This window comes from Bombina bombina, unplaced genomic scaffold (genome assembly GCF_027579735.1).
Source record: "Bombina bombina isolate aBomBom1 unplaced genomic scaffold, aBomBom1.pri scaffold_981, whole genome shotgun sequence".
In the NCBI taxonomy this organism is placed as follows: domain Eukaryota; kingdom Metazoa; phylum Chordata; class Amphibia; order Anura; family Bombinatoridae; genus Bombina; species Bombina bombina.
This window is the reverse complement of record NW_026511933.1, coordinates 79,249-101,011: the sequence shown is the minus strand read 5'-3', so window position 1 is coordinate 101,011 and position 21,763 is coordinate 79,249. Positions and strand designations below refer to the sequence as shown.

Below are 21,763 nucleotides of genomic sequence, written 5' to 3'. Positions count from 1 at the left end.
CACTGTGTATATAACAGGTGCGCAGTCTCACTGTGTATATAACAGGTGCGCAGTCTCACTGTGTATATAACAGGTGCGCAGTCTCACTGTGTATATAACAGGTGCGCAGTCTCACTGTGTATATAACAGGTGCGCAGTCTCACTGTGTATATAACAGGTGCGCAGTCTCACTGTGTATATAACAGGTGCGCAGTCTCACTGTGTATATAACAGGTGCGCAGTCTCACTGTGTATATAACAGGTGCGCAGTCTCACTGTGTATATAACAGGTGCGCAGTCTCACTGTGTATATAACAGGTGCGCAGTCTCACTGTGTATATAACAGGTGCGCAGTCTCACTGTGTATATAACAGGTGCGCAGTCTCACTGTGTATATAACAGGTGCGCAGTCTCACTGTGTATATAACAGGTGCGCAGTCTCACTGTGTATATAACAGGTGCGCAGTCTCACTGTGTATATAACAGGTGCGCAGTCTCACTGTGTATATAACAGGTGCGCAGTCTCACTGTGTATATAACAGGTGCGCACACTTTCTCACACTTTGAAAATGACAGGCGCGCGCACCCTCACACTGTGTAAATGACAGGCGCGCACAGTTTAACTCACTGTTTTTTCTCTCTCCCTCAGGTCTTGCATTTGATTATTATGATGGTGGGAAAGCCAAGGTGAGTAATGTGCCTGTATGCCAGCTCGTTCAATGTGCCAGATGCAGCTCTAATTAACCTGGTTCATGTCCAAAGTTCAGCTCAGCAATTGGCTAGTCCCTCGAGTCATCTGTCACTGCGCCAACAGTTGCCATTAGATGTCTGGGTAAACCTTAGCTCCTACCTCCTAGAGCTCACACTGCTCCATATCCCCAAGTCACAACATGCTGTAATCTGAGATGTCATTGCAGAAAATGCAGCATGTATATAGAATGAAAAGGACACGTGCAGGAACTGTAAATGGTTTCAGCGCTGCTCTATATCACGTTGTTACTTTCAAATAGTGCTGTGCTCTGGCTGTGTAAGTTTTCCTTAACACTGTGCAGTCAGAGCAAAATACTGTTTGAAAGGAACAGTCAAATATGGCGCAACTCTGCATAGCAGCAACACATTGATGACTGGTTTTCAGGGATTTTTTCAAACCAATTATGTAAAGTCAGACCAAGAGCAAAAAACAACAACAAATGAACAATTAAGAGACATTTTTCTCTGAAGCTAATTTACAAAGCAACTTTCTGCTACTGCAATGTATTGTAAAACTTGCTTTATTCTCCAGCAAATGCGTTGATGCTTTAGTGTAACTGCCAAATTTAACATTTCATTTCTTTTCAAATTAAGCTCATTACAGAAAAAGGGAAAAAGTTCTGCCTTAGAACACCATATAGCCCTCCCTATAACTCCTCCTATTGCACCGTATAGCCCTCCCTATAACTCCTCCTATTGTACCGTATAACCCTCCCTATAACTCCTCCTGTTGTACCGTATAACCCTCCCTATAACTCCTCCTGTTGTACCGTATAACCCTCCCTATAACTCCTCCTGTTGTACCGTATAACCCTCCCTATAACTCCTCCTATTGTACCATATAGCCCTCCCTATAACTCCTCCTATTGCACCGTATAGCCCTCCCTATAACTCCTCCTATTGTACCGTATAACCCTCCCTATAACTCCTCCTGTTGTACCGTATAACCCTCCCTATAACTCCTCCTGTTGTACCGTATAACCCTCCCTATAACTCCTCCTATTGCACCATATACCCCTCCCTATAACTCCTCCTATTGCACCACATAACCCTCCCTATAACTCCTCCTATTGCACCATATAACCCTCCCTATAACTCCTCCTATTGCACCATATAACCCTCCCTATAACTCCTCCTATTGCACCATATAACCCTCCCTATAACTCCTCCTACTGCACCATATAACCCTCCCTATAACTCCTCCTATTGCACCATATAACCCTCCCTATAACTCCTCCTATTGCACCATATACCCTCCCTATAACTCCTCCTATTGTACCGTATAACCCTCCCTATAACTCCTCCTGTTGTACCGTATAACCCTCCCTATAACTCCTCCTGTTGTACCGTATAACCCTCCCTATAACTCCTCCTATTGTACCATATAGCCCTCCCTATAACTCCTCCTATTGCACCGTATAGCCCTCCCTATAACTCCTCCTATTGTACCGTATAACCCTCCCTATAACTCCTCCTGTTGTACCGTATAACCCTCCCTATAACTCCTCCTGTTGTACCGTATAACCCTCCCTATAACTCCTCCTATTGCACCATATACCCCTCCCTATAACTCCTCCTATTGCACCACATAACCCTCCCTATAACTCCTCCTATTGCACCATATAACCCTCCCTATAACTCCTCCTATTGCACCATATAACCCTCCCTATAACTCCTCCTATTACACCATATAACCCTCCCTATAACTCCTCCTATTGTACCATATAACCCTCCCTATAACTCCTCCTATTGCACCATATAACCCTCCCTATAACTCCTCCTACTGCACCATATAACCCTCCCTATAACTCCTCCTATTGCACCATATAACCCTCCCTATAACTCCTCCTATTGCACCATATAACCCTCCCTATAACTCCTCCTATTGTACCGTATAACCCTCCCTATAACTCCTCCTATTGTACCTTATAACCCTCCCTATAACTCCTCCTATTGTACCATATAACCCTCCCTATAACTCCTATTGCACCATATAACCCTCCCTATAACTCCTCTTATTGCACCATATACCCCTCCCTATAACTCTGTTACGGTTACCCTTAGTCTCGCTGAGAGATGGACCGCTTAGTAGCCTGGATCCCTATTGCTAAAGAGGGGAGAAGCTGCTTTCCATAGTATTCTATATGAGTCTCGCCAATATAGAATAATCTCCCTTAGCTGCAGTACAGCTAGGATACCCTTCTGCCCACAAAAACGAGTCAACGCTGCGATTGAGGGTCAAACAAGAACTCAGGACTGGAATGCCCAGCCTGCTTTTTATTAAGGTTACATGCACACAGGGGCACTCCCAGGGGGAGAGGGGGGGAAGCACAAAATCCCCCATCACACATTTAGATAGAGAGCACTGTCCTTTGACAGGCCACAATAGGATTACAGTACTTAAGATAACAAGTTTACAAGTTCATCTTATCAATTAGCAGTCTGGCTCCAGAGGTGATTAGACAATAGTTTCTAAAAGCTGAAAAAAAAGAGTTAACTCTTTATGAAATGAAACTTGTTACAGTTTTCTTGGAGCCCTTCTTAGGCGCTGGCTTGCTGGTTCAGGCATTGCTGCTGGGAAATAAGCTCTTCACAACAGAATAACTAATGCTTCTGTAACATTGCTCCCTTTCTGTGGAACACTCTGGCAGACACGGTCTGACCCCTTTTCGGGGCAGACTAAGGCTGTCCAGACCGCTGGTTATGCGGGGCTGAGGTCGGTTTGTCTGGACAACCCGTCGGCGTTGCCATTCTGTTTCCCAGGTCTGTAAGTAATGGTGAAATTGAAGGTTTGCAACGATAAGCTCCAACGTAATAGCCTGCCGTTATCTCCAGAGACCCGGTTCAGCCACACCAACGGGTTATGGTCGGTGACCAGAGTGAACTCCTGACCATATAAATAGGGAGTCAATTTCTTTAATGCCCACACCAAAGCCAAACACTCCTTTTCGACCGCTGCATAGCTGACTTCGCGGGGCAGGAGCTTCCGGCTGATGTAGGCAACTGGATGCTCCCCTCCATCTTCGCCTACTTGGCTGAGGACAGCTCCCAGCCCGAACATGGAAGCATCTGTATGGACGATAAAACGTTTGTTAAGGGCTGGGGCCGCCAAGACAGGAGCGTTAATTAGAGCATTTTTGAGAGCCTGGAAAGCCGTTTCACAGTGGGGAGACCACAGGACCTGTCGAGGTAAGTTCTTCTTGGTCAAGTCAGTCAGGGGTTTGGCAAGTGTGCTGTAGTCTGGTACGAACCGTCTATAGTACCCTGCCGTGCCCAGGAAGGCTAGGACCTGAGTCTTAGTGATGGGGGTGGGCCAATTGGCGACAGCTTCTATTTTGGCCGGCTCTGGTCGCTGCTTTCCACACCCCACCCGGTGACCCAGGTACTGTACCTCGGCCATCCCAAAGTGGCATTTTTCTGGCTTCAGAGTCAGGCCAGCAGCCCGGATCTGATCCAGAACCATTCCCACATGAGCTAAGTGGTCCTCCCAGGACTCACTGTGGATCGCTATGTCGTCCAGGTAGGCGCAAGCAAAACTCTGGAAGCCATCCAGGAGCCTATCCACCAAGCGCTGGAATGTAGCTGGGGCATTCTTCATCCCAAACGGCATTACCCTAAACTGATATAAGCCGAATGGGGTGACGAATGCCGACTTGGGGATAGCCTCCGGGGCCAGGGGAATCTGCCAGTAACCTTTGCAGAGGTCAATAGTGGTCAGGTAATTTCCCCTGGCTATACGATCGAGTAGCTCGTCTACCCTGGGCATAGGGTAAGCGTCCGTCACGGTATTTTCATTGAGCCTCCGATAGTCTACGCAGAACCGGGTGGTCCCATCTTTCTTGGGCACCAAGACAACTGGGGAGGCCCAGGGACTATCGGAGGGCTCAATTACCCTGAGCTGGAGCATCTCATCGATCTCCTTCTTCATTCCTGTCCTAACTGCTTCGGGGATTCGGTACGGAGCCTGGCGCAAGGGAGCTTGTCCCGGAGTATCTACCTGGTGGGTGGTTAAAGTAGTGTACCCTGGCTTCGGGGAAAAGGTGAGGTGTTTGGACTGGAGGAGTTGGTTGAGCTGCTCCCTTTCAGTGGGGCTAAGTCGGTCCCCTATCTGAACCTGCGCCACTATACCTGTGGGGAGGCTCTTTTCTAATAGGTCTGGAATGGGTAAACTGTCGGGGTCTTCCTGAGGGGAACAACATACGGCCGTCACGTTCTCTGGTCGCTCAAAATATTCCTTGAGCATGTTTACATGGAATGTCTTTCTAAGATTGTTGTCGTGGCAGCTAGCTATCACATAAGTGGTGTCTCCCCTTTTCTCTACGATCTGGTAGGGACCCTGCCAGGACGCCTGCAATTTGTCTGTCTTCACCGGCTTAAGTACTAACACCTTTTGTCCTATGGTGAAGATTCTCTTTCGGGCCCCCCGATCGTACCATACTTTCTGTCTTCTCTGGGCCAACTGGAGATTAGCCCGCACGGATTTGGCTAATTGCTCCATTCGGTCCCTGAGTTCCAGCACGTAAGGCACAATTGGGACACCGTCAGCCTCCATCTCTCCCTCCCAGTGCTCCCGGATCAGGTTTAGGGGTCCCCGTACCTTTCTTCCGTAGAGCAACTCGAAGGGAGAGAACCCTGTCGTTTCCTGGGGCACCTCCCGATAAGCAAATAGGAGGTGCGGCAGGAAGCGTTCCCAGTCTCGGTATTCCTGAGTGAACGTCTTGAGCATTTGCTTGAGGGTCCCATTGAACCTCTCACACAGCCCGTTCGTCTGGGGGTGGTATGGGGAGCTTAGGAGGGACTTAATTTTGCAAACCTGCCAGAGTTGTTGGGTCAATTCAGCCGTAAATTGGGTGCCTCGGTCGGATAGGATTTCTTTTGGAAATCCTACCCGGGAGAACACCTGTACTAGTGCATTCGCTACCGTATCCGCTTGTATGTTGGATAGGGCGACAGCCTCTGGGTACCTGGTAGCGTAGTCCACTACGGTAAGAATGTATCGCTTACCGGAGGGACTAGGGGTAGCCAGTGGTCCCACTAGGTCAATAGCAACCCGGCTGAAGGGTTCCTCTACAATGGGCATATTTACTAGCTGGGCTTTAGGGTGATCGCCTCGCCTTCCTACTCGTTGACACACATCGCAGGTGTTACAGTAAGTTCTAACGTCAGCGTGCACCCCTGGCCAAAAGAACGTGTGAGTAATGCGGTGTAGGGTACGGGTAACGGCTAGGTGGCCTGCTAAGGGGATGTCGTGGCCTATTTTGAGGATTTCTTGACGGTATTTGTGGGGCACTACCAGCTGTCGCCTACGCTGTCCCCTTTTCTCTGTCCAGCGGTATAGTTTCCCTTTTTCCCATAAGAATGTTTCGTTATCTGCCCCGCCCCCTCCGGTCTCTGCTCGTTCCCGGTACTTTTGTAAGGTCGGGTCAGTCTTAGACTCTGCCTCGAAGGCATCTGGGGTGTCCCAGGGTATGGGGCCTAACCTGTCAGGCAAGGTCGGGGTAGGTCTTACCTGTGTCTCCCGCACTGGTGAGAGCTCTCGCTCCGTCCGGGCTTGGGCCCGTGTAGTCACTGGGTCCGCCTCGTTGTTGCATACTGGAGCATAGGCAGAAGTCATGGGGCCCAAATCGTTGCCCAGTAGTACTTCGGCAGGTAAATTATCCATTAGGCCCACGTTCACAGCCCCCTTTCCCGCTCCCCAATCAAGATGCACTTTAGCTGTTGGAATTTTGTACACATCCCCCCCCGCCACTCTAACGGCCACAGTCTGTCCGGATCGCTTGTGCTCTGGCACCAAATGACTCTGTACCAGCGTGATAGTAGCCCCTGTGTCTCGCAATCCCTCGGTAGATCGCCCCTCGAGCCATACCCTCTGCCGATGGTGCTGGCGGTTATCTGAGGCAGCATATACAGGGTCTGCCTCGTGAAGCGGCCCCACATATCCCTCCATAGGGGCCTCTTGGTTAACACAGAGGGCCCGGGCCGGACGATAGGACCCAGAGGGGTAATTGTAATTCCTGGGTGTCTGGTGCGTATTAAGGGGGCAGCTAGCCAAGAAATGCCCTGGTTGCTTGCATCGGTGGCAAGTCGGTCTGGGACGCTCAGAGCTGTTATTGGGTGGTCCTGAGTGTCGGACGGGCCCTGTGGGCACCGGGGCTCGGAATTCAGCACGAGGGGGTGCACGGTAAACCTCTCTGGGTTCGACCCGTGCTGGAGCTCGGTAGTTCATGGGTTCGTGAAGACGGGAGTCATAATGTTCATCGGCCAATTTGGCTGCTTCTTCTAAGGTAGAAGGCCGCCTGTCTCGCAGCCATTCCTTCCCTTGCTGTTCCATGCCATTATAAAAATGTTCTAAGAGAAACAATTGTAAAATTTCCTCCCCAGTCACCGCTTTACTTCCGCTCAGCCAGTGATTTGCCGCTCTCCGCATTCGGTGCGCCCATTCCATATGGGTATCGTTAGGCTTCTTTTCCGTGCCCCGAAACTGTCGGCGATACGTGTCCGGAGTTACAGCGTACCGTCGCAACAGTGTCTCCTTAACTAGCTCATACTGTGTCACTTCCTCAGCACCCAGAGTACGAAAGGCTTCCAGGGCTCGCCCGGATAGTTTCCCAGACAATATCGTGGGCCACTCTCTGTTGGGAATCTGGTGCAGGGCACATTGCCTTTCGAAGTCCGCCAAATATTCATCAATCCCTGTCTTGCTCTCTAGGAAGGGTCGAAATGCCGCATAGGGTATCTTGGGCCTCCCAGCATTTTCGACAGGGATGATTACCTGCGGGGCTTCAGCATTGCGGTGTGCGTTCGCTAGGTTGAGTTCGTGGGCTCGAGTCTCTCGTATATCCTCGTCCGCCTCCGCCATCAACTGCTGTACCAATTCCATGGAGGGGTTCGGCCCGTATAATGAGAGCCTTTCCCGAACAATCCTGGTTTTTTCGTCACTAATCGTGGTCGGTGTTTCCGCCATTGTGAAGCTCTGATCCAGTTCGGTCAATTCTGCGATCAGCTCTCTCCTCGGCCGGTTGCTGGCGTACCCCCCTCTGCTTTCAAGTAAATCCTTTAGGGTTGTACGCTTCAATTTTTCGTAAGCGCTCTCCATCCGTTCTGTACCTCTCCTAGGAAATCCAGGAAAATCCCGCCGCTGCCGCCAAATGTTACGGTTACCCTTAGTCTCGCTGAGAGATGGACCGCTTAGTAGCCTGGATCCCTATTGCTAAAGAGGGGAGAAGCTGCTTTCCATAGTATTCTATATGAGTCTCGCCAATATAGAATAATCTCCCTTAGCTGCAGTACAGCTAGGATACCCTTCTGCCCACAAAAACGAGTCAACGCTGCGATTGAGGGTCAAACAAGAACTCAGGACTGGAATGCCCAGCCTGCTTTTTATTAAGGTTACATGCACACAGGGGCACTCCCAGGGGGAGAGGGGGGGAAGCACAAAATCCCCCATCACACATTTAGATAGAGAGCACTGTCCTTTGACAGGCCACAATAGGATTACAGTACTTAAGATAACAAGTTTACAAGTTCATCTTATCAATTAGCAGTCTGGCTCCAGAGGTGATTAGACAATAGTTTCTAAAAGCTGAAAAAAAAGAGTTAACTCTTTATGAAATGAAACTTGTTACAGTTTTCTTGGAGCCCTTCTTAGGCGCTGGCTTGCTGGTTCAGGCATTGCTGCTGGGAAATAAGCTCTTCACAACAGAATAACTAATGCTTCTGTAACAAACTCCTCTTATTGCACCATATAACCCTCCCTATAACTCATCCAATTGCACCATATAACCCTCCCTATAACTCCTCCTATTGCATCATATAACCCTCCCTATAACTCCTCCCATTGTACCATATAACCCTCCCTATAACTCCTCTTATTGTACCATATAACCCTCCCTATAACTCCTCCTATTGCACCGTATGACCCTCCCTATAACTCCTCTTATTGTACCGTATAACCCTCCCTATAACTCCTCCTATTGCACCGTATAACCCTCCCTATAACTCCTCCTATTGCACCATATAACCCTCCCTATAACTCCTCCTATTGCACCGTATAACCCTCCCTATAACTCCTCCTATTGCACCGTATAACCCTCCCTATAACTCCTCCTATTGCACCATATAACCCTCCCTATAACTCCTCCTATTGCACCGTATAACCCTCCCTATAACTCCTCCTATTGTACCATATAACCCTCCCTATAACTCCTCCTACTGCACCATATAACCCTCCCTATAACTCCTCTTATTGCACCATATACCCCTCCCTATAACTCCTCTTATTGCACCATATAACCCTCCCTATAACTCATCCAATTGCACCATATAACCCTCCCTATAACTCCTCCTATTGCATCATATAACCCTCCCTATAACTCCTCCCATTGTACCATATAACCCTCCCTATAACTCCTCCCATTGTACCATATAACCCTCCCTATAACTCCTCTTATTGTACCGTATAACCCTCCCTATAACTCCTCCTACTGCACCATATAACCCTCCCTATAACTCCTCCTATTGCACCATATAACCCTCCTTATAACTCATCCTATGGCACCATATAACCCTCCCTATAACTCCTCCTATTGCACCATATAACCCTCCCTATAACTCATCCAATTGCACCATATAGCCCTCCCTATAACTCCTCCCATTGTACCATATAACCCTCCCTATAACTCCTCCCATTGTACCATATAACCCTCCCTATAACTCCTCTTATTGCACCATATAACCCTCCCTATAACTCCTCCTATTGTACCATATAACCCTCCCTATAACTCATCCTATTGTACCGTATAACCCTCCCTATAACTCCTCCTATTGTACCATATAACCATCCCTATAACTCCTCCCATTGTACCATATAACCCTCCCTATAACTCCTCCTATTGTACCATATAACCCTCCATATAACTCCTCCTATTGCACCGTATAACCCTCCCTATAACTCCTCCTATTGTACCATATAACCATCCCTATAACTCCTCCCATTGTACCATATAACCCTCCCTATAACTCCTCCTATTGTACCATATAACCCTCCATATAACTCCTCCTATTGTACCATATAACCATCCCTATAACTCCTCCCATTGTACCATATAACCCTCCCTATAACTCCTCCTATTGTACCATATAACCCTCCCTATAACTCCTCCTATTGCACCATATAACCCTCCCTATAATTCCTCTTATTGTACCGTATAACCCTCCCTATAACTCCTCTTATTGCACCATATACCCCTCCCTATAACTCCTCCTATTGCACCGTATAGCCCTCCCTATAACTCCTCCTATTGCACCATATAACCCTCCCTATAACTCCTCCTATTGTACCATATAACCCTCCCTATAACTCCTCCTATTGTACCATATAACCCTCCCTATAACTCCTATTGCACCGTATAACCCTCCCTATAACTCCTATTGCACCGTATAACCCTCCCTATAACTCCTATTGCACCATATAACCCTCCCTATAACTCCTCCTATTGCACCGTATAACCCTCCCTATAACTCCTCCTATTGCACCGTATAACCCTCCCTATAACTCCTCCTATTGCACCGTATAACCCTCCCTATAACTCCTCCTATTGCACCGTATAACCCTCCCTATAACTCCTCCTATTGCACCGTATAACCCTCCCTATAACTCCTCCTATTGCACCGTATAACCCTCCCTATAACTCCTCCTATTGCACCATATAACTGCTCCCTATAACTCCTCCTATTGCACCATATAACTGCTCCCTATAACTCCTCCTATTGCACCATATAACCCTCCCTATAACTCCTCCTATTGCACCGTATAACCCTCCCTATAACTCCTCCTATTGCACCATATAACCCTCCCTATAACTCCTCCTATTGCACCATATAACCCTCCCTATAACTCCTCCTATTGTACCATATAACCCTCCCTATAACTCCCCCTATTGCACCATATAACCCTCCCTATAACTCCTCCTATTGTACCATATAACCTTCCATATAACTCCTCCTATTGCACCATATAACCCTCCCTATAACTCCTCTTATTGTACCATATAACCTTCCATATAACTCCTCCTATTGCACCATATAACCCTCCCTATAACTCCTCTTATTGCACCATATAACCCTCCCTATAACTCCTATTGCACCATATAACCCTCCCTATAACTCCTCCTATTGTACCATATAACCCTCCCTATAACTCCTCCTATTGTACCATATAACGCTCCCTATAACTCCTCCTATTGTACCATATAACCCTCCCTATAACTCCTCCTATTGCACCATATAACCCTCCCTATAACTCCTCCTATTGCACCACATAACCCTACTGTACCATATAACCCTCCCTATAACTCCTCCTATTGCACCATATAACCCTCCCTATAACTCCTCCTATTGCACCATATAACCCTCCCTATAACTCCTCCTATTGTACCATATAACCCTCCCTATAACTCCTCCTATTGCACCGTATAACCCTCCCTATAACTCCTCCTATTGTACCATATAACCCTCCCTATAACTCCTCCTATTGCACTGTATAACCCTCCCTATAACTCCTCCTATTGCACCATATAACCCTCCCTATAACTCCTCCTATTGCACCATATAACTCTCCGTATAACTCCTCCTATTGTACCATATAACCCTCCCTATAACTCCTCCTATTGTACCATATAACGCTCCCTATAACTCCTCCTATTGTACCATATAACCCTCCCTATAACTCCTCCTATTGCACCATATAACCCTCCCTATAACTCCTCCTATTGCACCATATAACCCTCCCTATAACTCCTCTTATTGTGCCATATACCCCTCCCTATAACTCCTCCTATTGCACCATATCACCCTCCCTATAACTCCTCCTATTGCACCATATCACCCTCCCTATAACTCCTCCTATTGTACCATATAACCCTCCCTATAACTCCTCCTATTGTACCATATAACCCTCCCTATAACACCTCCTATTGCACAGTGTAACCCTCTCTATAACTCCTCCTATTGCACCGTATAACCCTCCCTATAACTCCTATTGCACTGTATAACCCTCCCTATAACTCCTCCTATTGCACAGTGTAACCCTCCCTATAACTCCTCCTATTGCACAGTGTAACCCTCTCTATAACTCCTCTTATTGCACCATATACCCCTCCCTATAACTCCTCCTATTTCACCGTATAACCCTCCCTATAACTCCTCCTATTGCACCGTATAACCCTCCCTATAACTCCTCATATTGCACCATATAACTCTCCCTATAACTCCTCCTATTTCACCGTATAACCCTCCCTATAACTCCTCCTATTGCACCTTATAACCCTCCCTATAACTCCTCCTATTGCACCATATAACCCTCCCTATAACTCCTCCTATTACACCATATAACCCTCCCTATAACTCCTCCTATTGCACCGTATAACCCTCCCTATAACTCCTCTTATTGCACCGTATAACCCTCCCTATAACTCCTCCTATTGCACCGTATAACCCTCCCTATAACTCCTCCTATTGCACCGTATACCCCTCCCTATAACTCCTCCTATTGCACCGTATAACCCTCCCTATAACTCCTCCTATTGTACCGTATAACCCTCCCTATAACTCCTCCTATTGCACCATATAACCCTCCCTATAACTCCTATTGCACTGTATAACCCTCCCTATAACTCCTCCTATTGCACCATATAACCCTCCCTATAACTCCTCCTATTGCACCATATAACCCTCCCTATAACTCCTATTGCACTGTATAACCCTCCCTATAACTCCTATTGCACCGTATAACCCTCCCTATAACTCCTCCTATTGCACCGTATAACCCTCCCTATAACTCCTATTGCACCGTATAACCCTCCCTATAACTCCTATTGCACTGTATAACCCTCCCTATAACTCCTCCTATTGCACCATATAACCCTCCCTATAACTCCTATTGCACTGTATAACCCTCCCTATAACTCCTCCTATTACACCATATAACCCTCCCTATAACTCCTCCTATTGCACCGTATAACCCTCCCTATAACTCCTATTGCACTGTATAACCCTCCCTATAACTCCTCCTATTACACCATATAACCCTCCCTATAACTCCTCCTATTGCACCATATAACCCTCCCTATAACTCCTCCTATTGCACCGTATAACCCTCCCTATAACTCCTCCTATTGCACCATATAACCCTCCCTATAACCCCTCCTATTGCACTGTATAACCCTCCCTATAACTCCTCCTATTGCACAGTATAACGCTCCCTATAACTCCTCCTATTACACCATATAACCCTCCCTATAACTCCTCCTATTGCACCGTATAACCCTCCCTATAACTCCTCCTATTGTACCATATAACCATCCCTATAACTCCTCCTATTGCACCGTATAACCCTCCCTATTACTCCTATTGCACCGTATAACCCTCCCTATAACTCCTATTGCACCGTATAACCCTCCCTATAACTCCTATTGCACTGTATAACCCTCCCTATAACTCCTCCTATTGCACCATATAACCCTCCCTATAACTCCTCCTATTGCACCATATAACCCTCCCTATAACTCCTCCTATTGCACCATATAACCCTCCCTATAACTCCTCCTATTGTACCATATAACCCTCCCTATAACTCCTCCTATTGCACCGTATAACCCTCCCTATAACTCCTATTGCACCGTATAACCCTCCCTATAACTCCTATTGCACTGTATAACCCTCCCTATAACTCCTCCTATTGCACAGTATAACGCTCCCTATAACTCCTATTGTACCCTTTAATCCCGTGGCTTGTGTGACGTTTTCCTCCTCTCTCTATGGCAGAGCTCACTCACAGCAGAGCAGCAGATCTATGCAGTGAAGAGTGTTCCATCATTGCTTGAAGTTTGTGGCTTTAGCTATTACTATGGGGGATTCCTGGTGGGGCCACAGTTCTCAATGTGTAACTACCAGAAGCTTGTGAGGGGGGAGATGACTGATACTGAGGGACAGCGACCGAACAGGTGAGTAATGCATTTCTGCCACATTCCACTTGTGCCGCCTGCTATACTGTCTGACCTCTGTCCTCTCTCAGTATTGTGCCGCCTGTTATATTGTCTGACCTCTGTCCTCTCTCCGTATTGTGCCGCCTGTTATACTGTCTGTCCTCTGTCCTCTCTCAGTATTGTGCCGCCTGTTATACTGTCTGACCTCTGTCCTCTCTCAGTATTGTGCTGCCTGTTATACTGTCTGACCTCTGTCCTTTCTCAGTATTGTGCTGCCTGTTATACTGTCTGACCTCTGTCCTCTCTCAGTATTGTGCCGCCTGTTATACTGTCTGACCTCTGTCCTCTCTCAGTATTGTGCTGCCTGTTATACTGTCTGACCTCTGTCCTCTCTCAGTATTGTGCTGCCTGTTATACTGTCTGACCTCTGTCCTCTCTCAGTATTGTGCTGCCTGTTATACTGTCTGACCTCTGTCCTCTCTCAGTATTGTGCCGCCTGTTATACTGTCTGACCTCTGTCCTCTCTCAGTATTGTGCTGCCTGTTATACTGTCTGACCTCTGACCTCTCTCAGTATTGTGCCGCCTGCTATACTGTCTGACCTCTGTCCTCTCTCAGTATTGTGCCGCCTGTTATACTGTCTGACCTCTGTCCTCTCTCAGTATTGTGCCGCCTGTTATACTGTCTGACCTCTGTCCTCTCTCAGTATTGTGCCGCCTGTTATACTGTCTGACCTCTGTCCTCTCTTAGTATTGTGCCGCCTGTTATACTGTCTGACCTCTGTCCTCTCTCAGTATTGTGCCGCCTGTTATACTGTCTGACCTCTGTCTTCTCTCAGTATTGTGCCGTCTGTTATACTGTCTGACCTCTGTCCTCTCTCAGTATTGTGCCGCCTGTTATACTGTCTGACCTCTGTCCTCTCTCAGTATTGTGCTGCCTGTTATACTGTCTGACCTCTGTCCTCTCTCAGTATTGTGCTGCCTGTTATACTGTCTGTGACCTCTGTCCTCTCTCAGTATTGTGCCGCCTGTTATACTGTCTGACCTCTGTCCTCTCTCAGTATTGTGCTGCCTGTTATACTGTCTGACCTCTGTCCTCTCTCAGTATTGTGCTGCCTGTTATACTGTCTGACCTCTGTCCTCTCTCAGTATTGTGCTGCCTGTTATACTGTCTGACCTCTGTCCTCTCTCAGTATTGTGCCGCCTGTTATACTGTCTGACCTCTGTCCTCTCTCAGTATTGTGCTGCCTGTTATACTGTCTGACCTCTGACCTCTCTCAGTATTGTGCCGCCTGCTATACTGTCTGACCTCTGTCCTCTCTCAGTATTGTGCCGCCTGTTATACTGTCTGACCTCTGTCCTCTCTCAGTATTGTGCCGCCTGTTATACTGTCTGACCTCTGTCCTCTCTCAGTATTGTGCCGCCTGTTATACTGTCTGACCTCTGTCCTCTCTTAGTATTGTGCCGCCTGTTATACTGTCTGACCTCTGTCCTCTCTCAGTATTGTGCCGCCTGTTATACTGTCTGACCTCTGTCTTCTCTCAGTATTGTGCCGTCTGTTATACTGTCTGACCTCTGTCCTCTCTCAGTATTGTGCCGCCTGTTATACTGTCTGACCTCTGTCCTCTCTCAGTATTGTGCTGCCTGTTATACTGTCTGACCTCTGTCCTCTCTCAGTATTGTGCTGCCTGTTATACTGTCTGACCTCTGTCCTCTCTCAGTATTGTGCTGCCTGTTATACTGTCTGACCTCTGTCCTCTCTCAGTATTGTGCTGCCTGTTATACTGTCTGACCTCTGTCCTCTCTCAGTATTGTGCTGCCTGTTATACTGCCTGACCTCTGTCCTCTCTCCGTATTGTGCTGCCTGTTATACTGTCTGACCTCTGTCCTCTCTCAGTATTGTGCTGCCTGTTATACTGTCTGACCTCTGTCCTCTCTCAGTATTGTGCTGCCTGTTATACTGTCTGACCTCTGTCCTCTCTCAGTATTGTGCTGCCTGTTATATTGTCTGACCTCTGTCCTCTCTCAGTATTGTGCTGCCTGTTATACTGTCTGACCTCTGTCCTCTCTCAGTATTGTGCTGCCTGTTATACTGTCTGACCTCTGTCCTCTCTCAGTATTGTGCCGCCTGTTATACTGTCTGACCTCTGTCCTCTCTCTGTATTGTGCCGCCTGTTATACTGTCTGACCTCTGTCCTCTCTCTGTATTGTGCTGCCTGTTATACTGTCTGACCTCTGTCCTCTCTCCGTATTGTGCCGCCTGTTATACTGTCTGACCTCTGTCCTCTCTCCGTATTGTGCCGCCTGTTATACTGTCTGACCTCTGTCCTCTCTCAGTATTGTGCCGCCTGTTATACTGCCTGACCTCTGTCCTCTCTCCGTATTGTGCCACCTGTTATACTGTCTGACCTCTGTCCTCTCTCAGTATTGTGCCGCCTGTTATACTGTCTGACCTCTGTCCTCTCTCCGTATTGTGCCGCCTGTTATACTGTCTGACCTCTGTCCTCTCTCCGTATTGTGCTGCCTGTTATACTGTCTGACCTCTGTCCTCTCTTAGTATTGTGCCGCCTGTTATACTGTCTGACCTCTGTCCTCTCTCAGTATTGTGCTGCCTGTTATACTGTCTGACCTCTGTCCTCTCTCAGTATTGTGCCGCCTGTTATACTGCCTGACCTCTGTCCTCTCTCCGTATTGTGCCACCTGTTATACTGTCTGACCTCTGTCCTCTCTCCGTATTGTGCCACCTGTTATACTGTCTGACCTCTGTCCTCTCTCAGTATTGTGCCGCCTGTTATACTGTCTGACCTCTGTCTTCTCTCAGTATTGTGCTGCCTGTTATACTGTCTGACCTCTGTCCTCTCTCAGTATTGTGCCGCCTGTTATATTGTCTGACCTCTGTCCTCTCTCCGTATTGTGCTGCCTGTTATACTGTCTGACCTCTGTCCTCTCTCAGTATTGTGCTGCCTGTTATACTGTCTGACCTCTGTCCTCTCTCAGTATTGTGCCGCCTGTTATACTGTCTGACCTCTGTCCTCTCTCTGTATTGTGCTGCCTGTTATACTGTCTGACCTCTGTCCTCTCTCCGTATTGTGCCGCCTGTTATACTGTCTGACCTCTGTCCTCTCTCCGTATTGTGCCGCCTGTTATACTGTCTGACCTCTGTCCTCTCTTAGTATTGTGCTGCCTGTTATACTGTCTGACCTTAGTCCTCTCTCCGTATTGTGCCTCCTGTTATACTGTCTGACCTCTGTCCTCTCTCCGTATTGTGCCGCCTGTTATACTGTCTGACCTCTGTCCTCTCTCCGTATTGTGCCGCCTGTTATACTGTCTGACCTCTCTCAGTATTGTGCCGCCTGCTATACTGTCTGACCTCTGTCCTCTCTTAGTATTGTGCCGCCTGTTATACTGTCTGACCTCTGTCCTCTCTTAGTATTGTGCTGCCTGTTATACTGTCTGACCTCTGTCCTCTCTCCGTATTGTGCCGCCTGTTATACTGTCTGACCTCTGTCCTCTCTCAGTATTGTGCTGCCTGTTATACTGTCTGACCTCTGTCCTCTCTCAGTATTGTGCTGCCTGTTATACTGTCTGACCTCTGTCCTCTCTCAGTATTGTGCTGCCTGTTATACTGTCTGACCTCTGTCCTCTCTCAGTATTGTGCCGCCTGTTATACTGTCTGACCTCTGTCCTCTCTCAGTATTGTGCCGCCTGTTATACTGCCTGACCTCTGTCCTCTCTCAGTATTGTGCCACCTGTTATACTGTCTGACCTCTGTCCTCTCTCAGTATTGTACCGCCTGTTATACTGTCTGACCTCTGTCCTCTCTCAGTATTGTGCCGCCTGTTATACTGCCTGACCTCTGTCCTCTCTCAGTATTGTGCCACCTGTTATACTGTCTGACCTCTGTCCTCTCTCAGTATTGTGCTGCCTGTTATACTGTCTGACCTCTGTCCTCTCTCAGTATTGTGCCGCCTGTTATACTGTCTGACCTCTGTCCTCTCTCCGTATTGTGCCGCCTGTTATACTGTCTGACCTCTGTCCTCTCTCAGTATTGTTCCGCCTGTTATACTGTCTGACCTCTGTCCTCTCTTAGTATTGTGCCGCCTGTTATACTGTCTGACCTCTGTCCTCTCTCAGTATTGTGCCGCCTGTTATACTGTCTGACCTCTGTCCTCTCTCCGTATTGTGCCGCCTGTTATATTGTCTGACCTCTGTCCTCTCTCAGTATTGTGCCGCCTGTTATACTGTCTTACCTCTCTCAGTATTGTGCCTCCTGTTATATTGTCTGACCTCTGTCCTCTCTCCGTATTGTGCCACCTGTTATACTGTCTGACCTCTGTCCTCTCTCAGTATTGTGCCGCCTGTTATACTGTCTGACCTCTGTCCTCTCTTAGTATTGTGCCGCCTGTTATACTGTCTGACCTCTGTCCTCTCTCAGTATTGTGCCGCCTGTTATACTGTCTGACCTCTGTCCTCTCTCTGTATTGTGCCGCCTGTTATATTGTCTGACCTCTGTCCTCTCTCTGTATTGTCCCGCCTGTTATATTGTCTGACCTCTGTCCTCTCTCAGTATTGTGCCGCCTGTTATTCTGTCTGACCTCTGTCTTCTCTCAGTATTGTGCCGCCTGCTATACTGTCTGACCTCTGTCCTCTCTTAGTATTGTGCTGCCTGTTATACTGTCTGACCTCAGTCCTCTCTCCGTATTGTGCCTCCTGTTATACTGTCTGACCTCTGTCCTCTCTCAGTATTGTGCCGCCTGTTATACTGTCTTACCTCTCTCAGTATTGTGCCGCCTGTTATACTGTCTGACCTCTGTCCTCTCTCAGTATTGTGCTGCCTGTTATACTGTCTGACCTCTGTCCTCTCTCAGTATTGTGCTGCCTGTTATACTGTCTGACCTCTGTCCTCTCTCAGTATTGTGCCGCCTGTTATATTGTCTGACCTCTGTCCTCTCTCTGTATTGTGCCGCCTGTTATATTGTCTGACCTCTGTCCTCTCTCTGTATTGTGCCGCCTGTTATACTGTCTGACCTCTGTCCTCTCTGTATTGTGCCGCCTGTTATACTGTCTGACCTCTGTCCTCTCTCCGTATTGTGCCGCCTGTTATACTGTCTGACCTCTGTCCTCTCTTAGTATTGTGCCGCCTGTTATACTGTCTGACCTCTGTCCTCTCTCCGTATTGTGCCGCCTGTTATACTGTCTGACCTCTGTCCTCTCTTAGTATTGTGCCGCCTGTTATACTGTCTGACCTCTGTCCTCTCTCAGTATTGTGCCGCCTGTTATACTGTCTGACCTCTGTCCTCTCTCAGTATTGTGCCGCCTGTTTTACTGTCTGACCTCTGTCCTCTCTCCGTATTGTGCCGCCTGCTATACTGTCTGACCTCTCTCAGTATTGTGCCGCCTGCTATACTGTCTGACCTCTGTCCTCTCTTAGTATTGTGCCGCCTGTTATACTGTCTGACCTTTGTCCTCTCTTAGTATTGTGCCGCCTGTTATACTGTCTGACATCTGTCCTCTCTCAGTATTGTGCTGCCTGTTATACTGTCTGACCTCTGTCCTCTCTTAGTATTGTGCCGCCTGTTATACTGTCTGACCTCTGTCCTCTCTCAGTATTGTGCCGCCTGTTATACTGTCTGACCTCTGTCCTCTCTCAGTATTGTGCCGCCTGTTATACTGTCTGACCTCTGTCCTCTCTTAGTATTGTGCCGCCTGTTATACTGTCTGACCTCTCTCAGTATTGTGCCGCCTGTTATACTGTCTGACCTCTGTCCTCTCTCAGTATTGTGCCGCCTGCTATATTGTCTGACCTCTGTCCTCTCTCAGTATTGTGCCGCCTTTTATACTGTCTGACCTCTGTCCTCTCTCCGTATTGTGCCACCTGTTATACTGTCTGACCTCTGTCCTCTCTTAGTATTGTGCTGCCTGTTATACTGTCTGACCTCTGTCCTCTCTTAGTATTGTGCCGCCTGTTATATTGTCTGACCTCTGTCCTCTCTCAGTATTGTGCCGCCTGTTATACTGTCTGACCTCTGTCCTCTCTCAGTATTGTGCCGCCTGTTATACTGTCTGACCTCTGTCCTCTCTCAGTATTGTGCCGCCTGTTATACTGTCTGACCTCTGTCCTCTCTTAGTATTGTGCCGCCTGTTATACTGTCTGACCTCTGTCCTCTCTCATTATTGTGCCGCCTGCTATACTGTCTGACCTCTGTCCTCTCTCAGTATTGTGCTGCCTGTTATACTGTCTTACCTCTGTCCTCTCTCAGTATTGTGCCGCCTGTTATACTGTCTGACCTCTGTCCTCTCTTAGTATTGTGCCGCCTGTTATACTGTCTGACCTCTGTCCTCTCTCAGTATTGTGCTGCCTGTTATACTGTCTGACCTCTGTCCTCTCTTAGTATTGTGCCGCCTGTTATACTGTCTGACCTCTGTCCTCTCTCATTATTGTGCCGCCTGCTATACTGTCTGACCTCTGTCCTCTCTCAGTATTGTGCTGCCTGTTATACTGTCTGACCTCTGTCCTCTCTCCATATTGTGCCACCTGTTATACTGTCTGACCTCTGTCCTCTCTCCGTATTGTGCCGCCTGTTATACTGTCTGACCTCTGTCCTCTCTCAGTATTGTGCGCCTGTTATACTGTCTGACCTCTGTCCTCTCTTAGTATTGTGCGGCCTGTTATACCGTCTGACCTCTGTCCTCTCTTAGTATTGTGCTGCCTGTTATACTGTCTGACCTCTGTCCTCTCTCAGTATTGTGCCGCCTGTTATACTGTCTGACCTCTGTCCTCTCTCCGTATTGTGCCGCCTGTTATACTGTCTGACCTCTGTCCTCTCTCTGTATTGTGCCGCCTGCTATACTGTCTGACCTCTGTCCTCTCTCCGTATTGTGCCGTCTGTTATACTGTCTGACCTCTGTCCTCTCTTAGTATTGTGCTGCCTGTTATACTGTCTGACCTCTGTCCTCTCTCAGTATTGTGCTGCCTGTTATACTGTCTGACCTCTGTCCTCTCTTAGTATTGTGCCGCCTGTTATACTGTCTGACCTCTGTCCTCTCTCAGTATTGTGCCGCCTGCTATACTGTCTGACCTCTGTCCTCTCTCTGTATTGTGCCGCCTGTTATACTGTCTGACCTCTGTCCTCTCTCAGTATTGTGCCGCCTGCTATACTGTCTGACCTCTGTCCTCTCTCTGTATTGTGCCGCCTGCTATATTGTCTGACCTCTGTCCTCTCTCTGTATTGTGCCGCCTGTTATACTGTCTGACCTCTTTCCTCTCTCAGTATTGTGCCGCCTGTTATACTGTCTGACCTCTGTCCTCTCTCCGTATTGTGCCGCCTGTTATACTGTCTGACCTCTGTCCTCTCTCAGTATTGTGCCGCCTGTTATACTGTCTGACCTCTGTCCTCTCTCAGTATTGTGCCGCCTGTTATATTGTCTGACCTCTGTCCTCTCTCTGTATTGTGCCGCCTGTTATACTGTCTGACCTCTGTCCTCTCTTAGTATTGTGCCGCCTGTTATACTGTCTGACCTCTGTCCTCTCTCCGTATTGTGCCGCCTGTTATACTGTCTGACCTCTGTCCTCTCTCCGTATTGTGCCGCCTGTTATACTGTCTGACCTCTGTCCTCTCTCAGTATTGTGCCGCCTGTTATACTGTCTGACCTCTTTCCTCTCTCAGTATTGTGCCTCCTTTTATACTGTCTGACCTCTGTCCTCTCTCATTATTGTGCTGCCTGTTATACTGTCTGACCTCTGTCCTCTCTCTGTATTGTGCCGCCTGTTATACTGTCTGACCTCTGTCCTCTCTCAGTATTGTGCACCTGTTATACTGTCTGACCTCTGTCCTCTCTCCGTATTGTGCCGCCTGTTATACTGTCTGACCTCTGTCCTCTCTCTGTATTGTGCCGCCTGTTATATTGTCTGACCTCTGTCCTCTCTCTGTATTGTGCCGCCTGCTATACTGTCTGACCTCTCTCAGTATTGTGCCGCCTGCTATACTGTCTGACCTCTGTCCTCTCTCAGTATTGTGCCGCCTGTTATACTGCCTGACCTCAGTCCTCTCTC

At 48.0% G+C, this 21,763-nt stretch overlaps 1 protein-coding gene across 1 annotated transcript in view; it reads left to right on the top strand.

Moving 5' to 3' along the window:
- The window catches only part of LOC128644018 (lysophospholipid acyltransferase 5), a gene marked incomplete at its 3' end in the record, with an annotated part of 90,185 nt that overhangs the window by 9,730 nt on the left and 58,692 nt on the right, over positions 1 to 21,763 (top strand). The window contains 2 exon segments of the mRNA XM_053696781.1: positions 629 to 666; positions 13,552 to 13,730. Coding sequence (XP_053552756.1) covers positions 629 to 666; positions 13,552 to 13,730 — 217 coding nt within the window.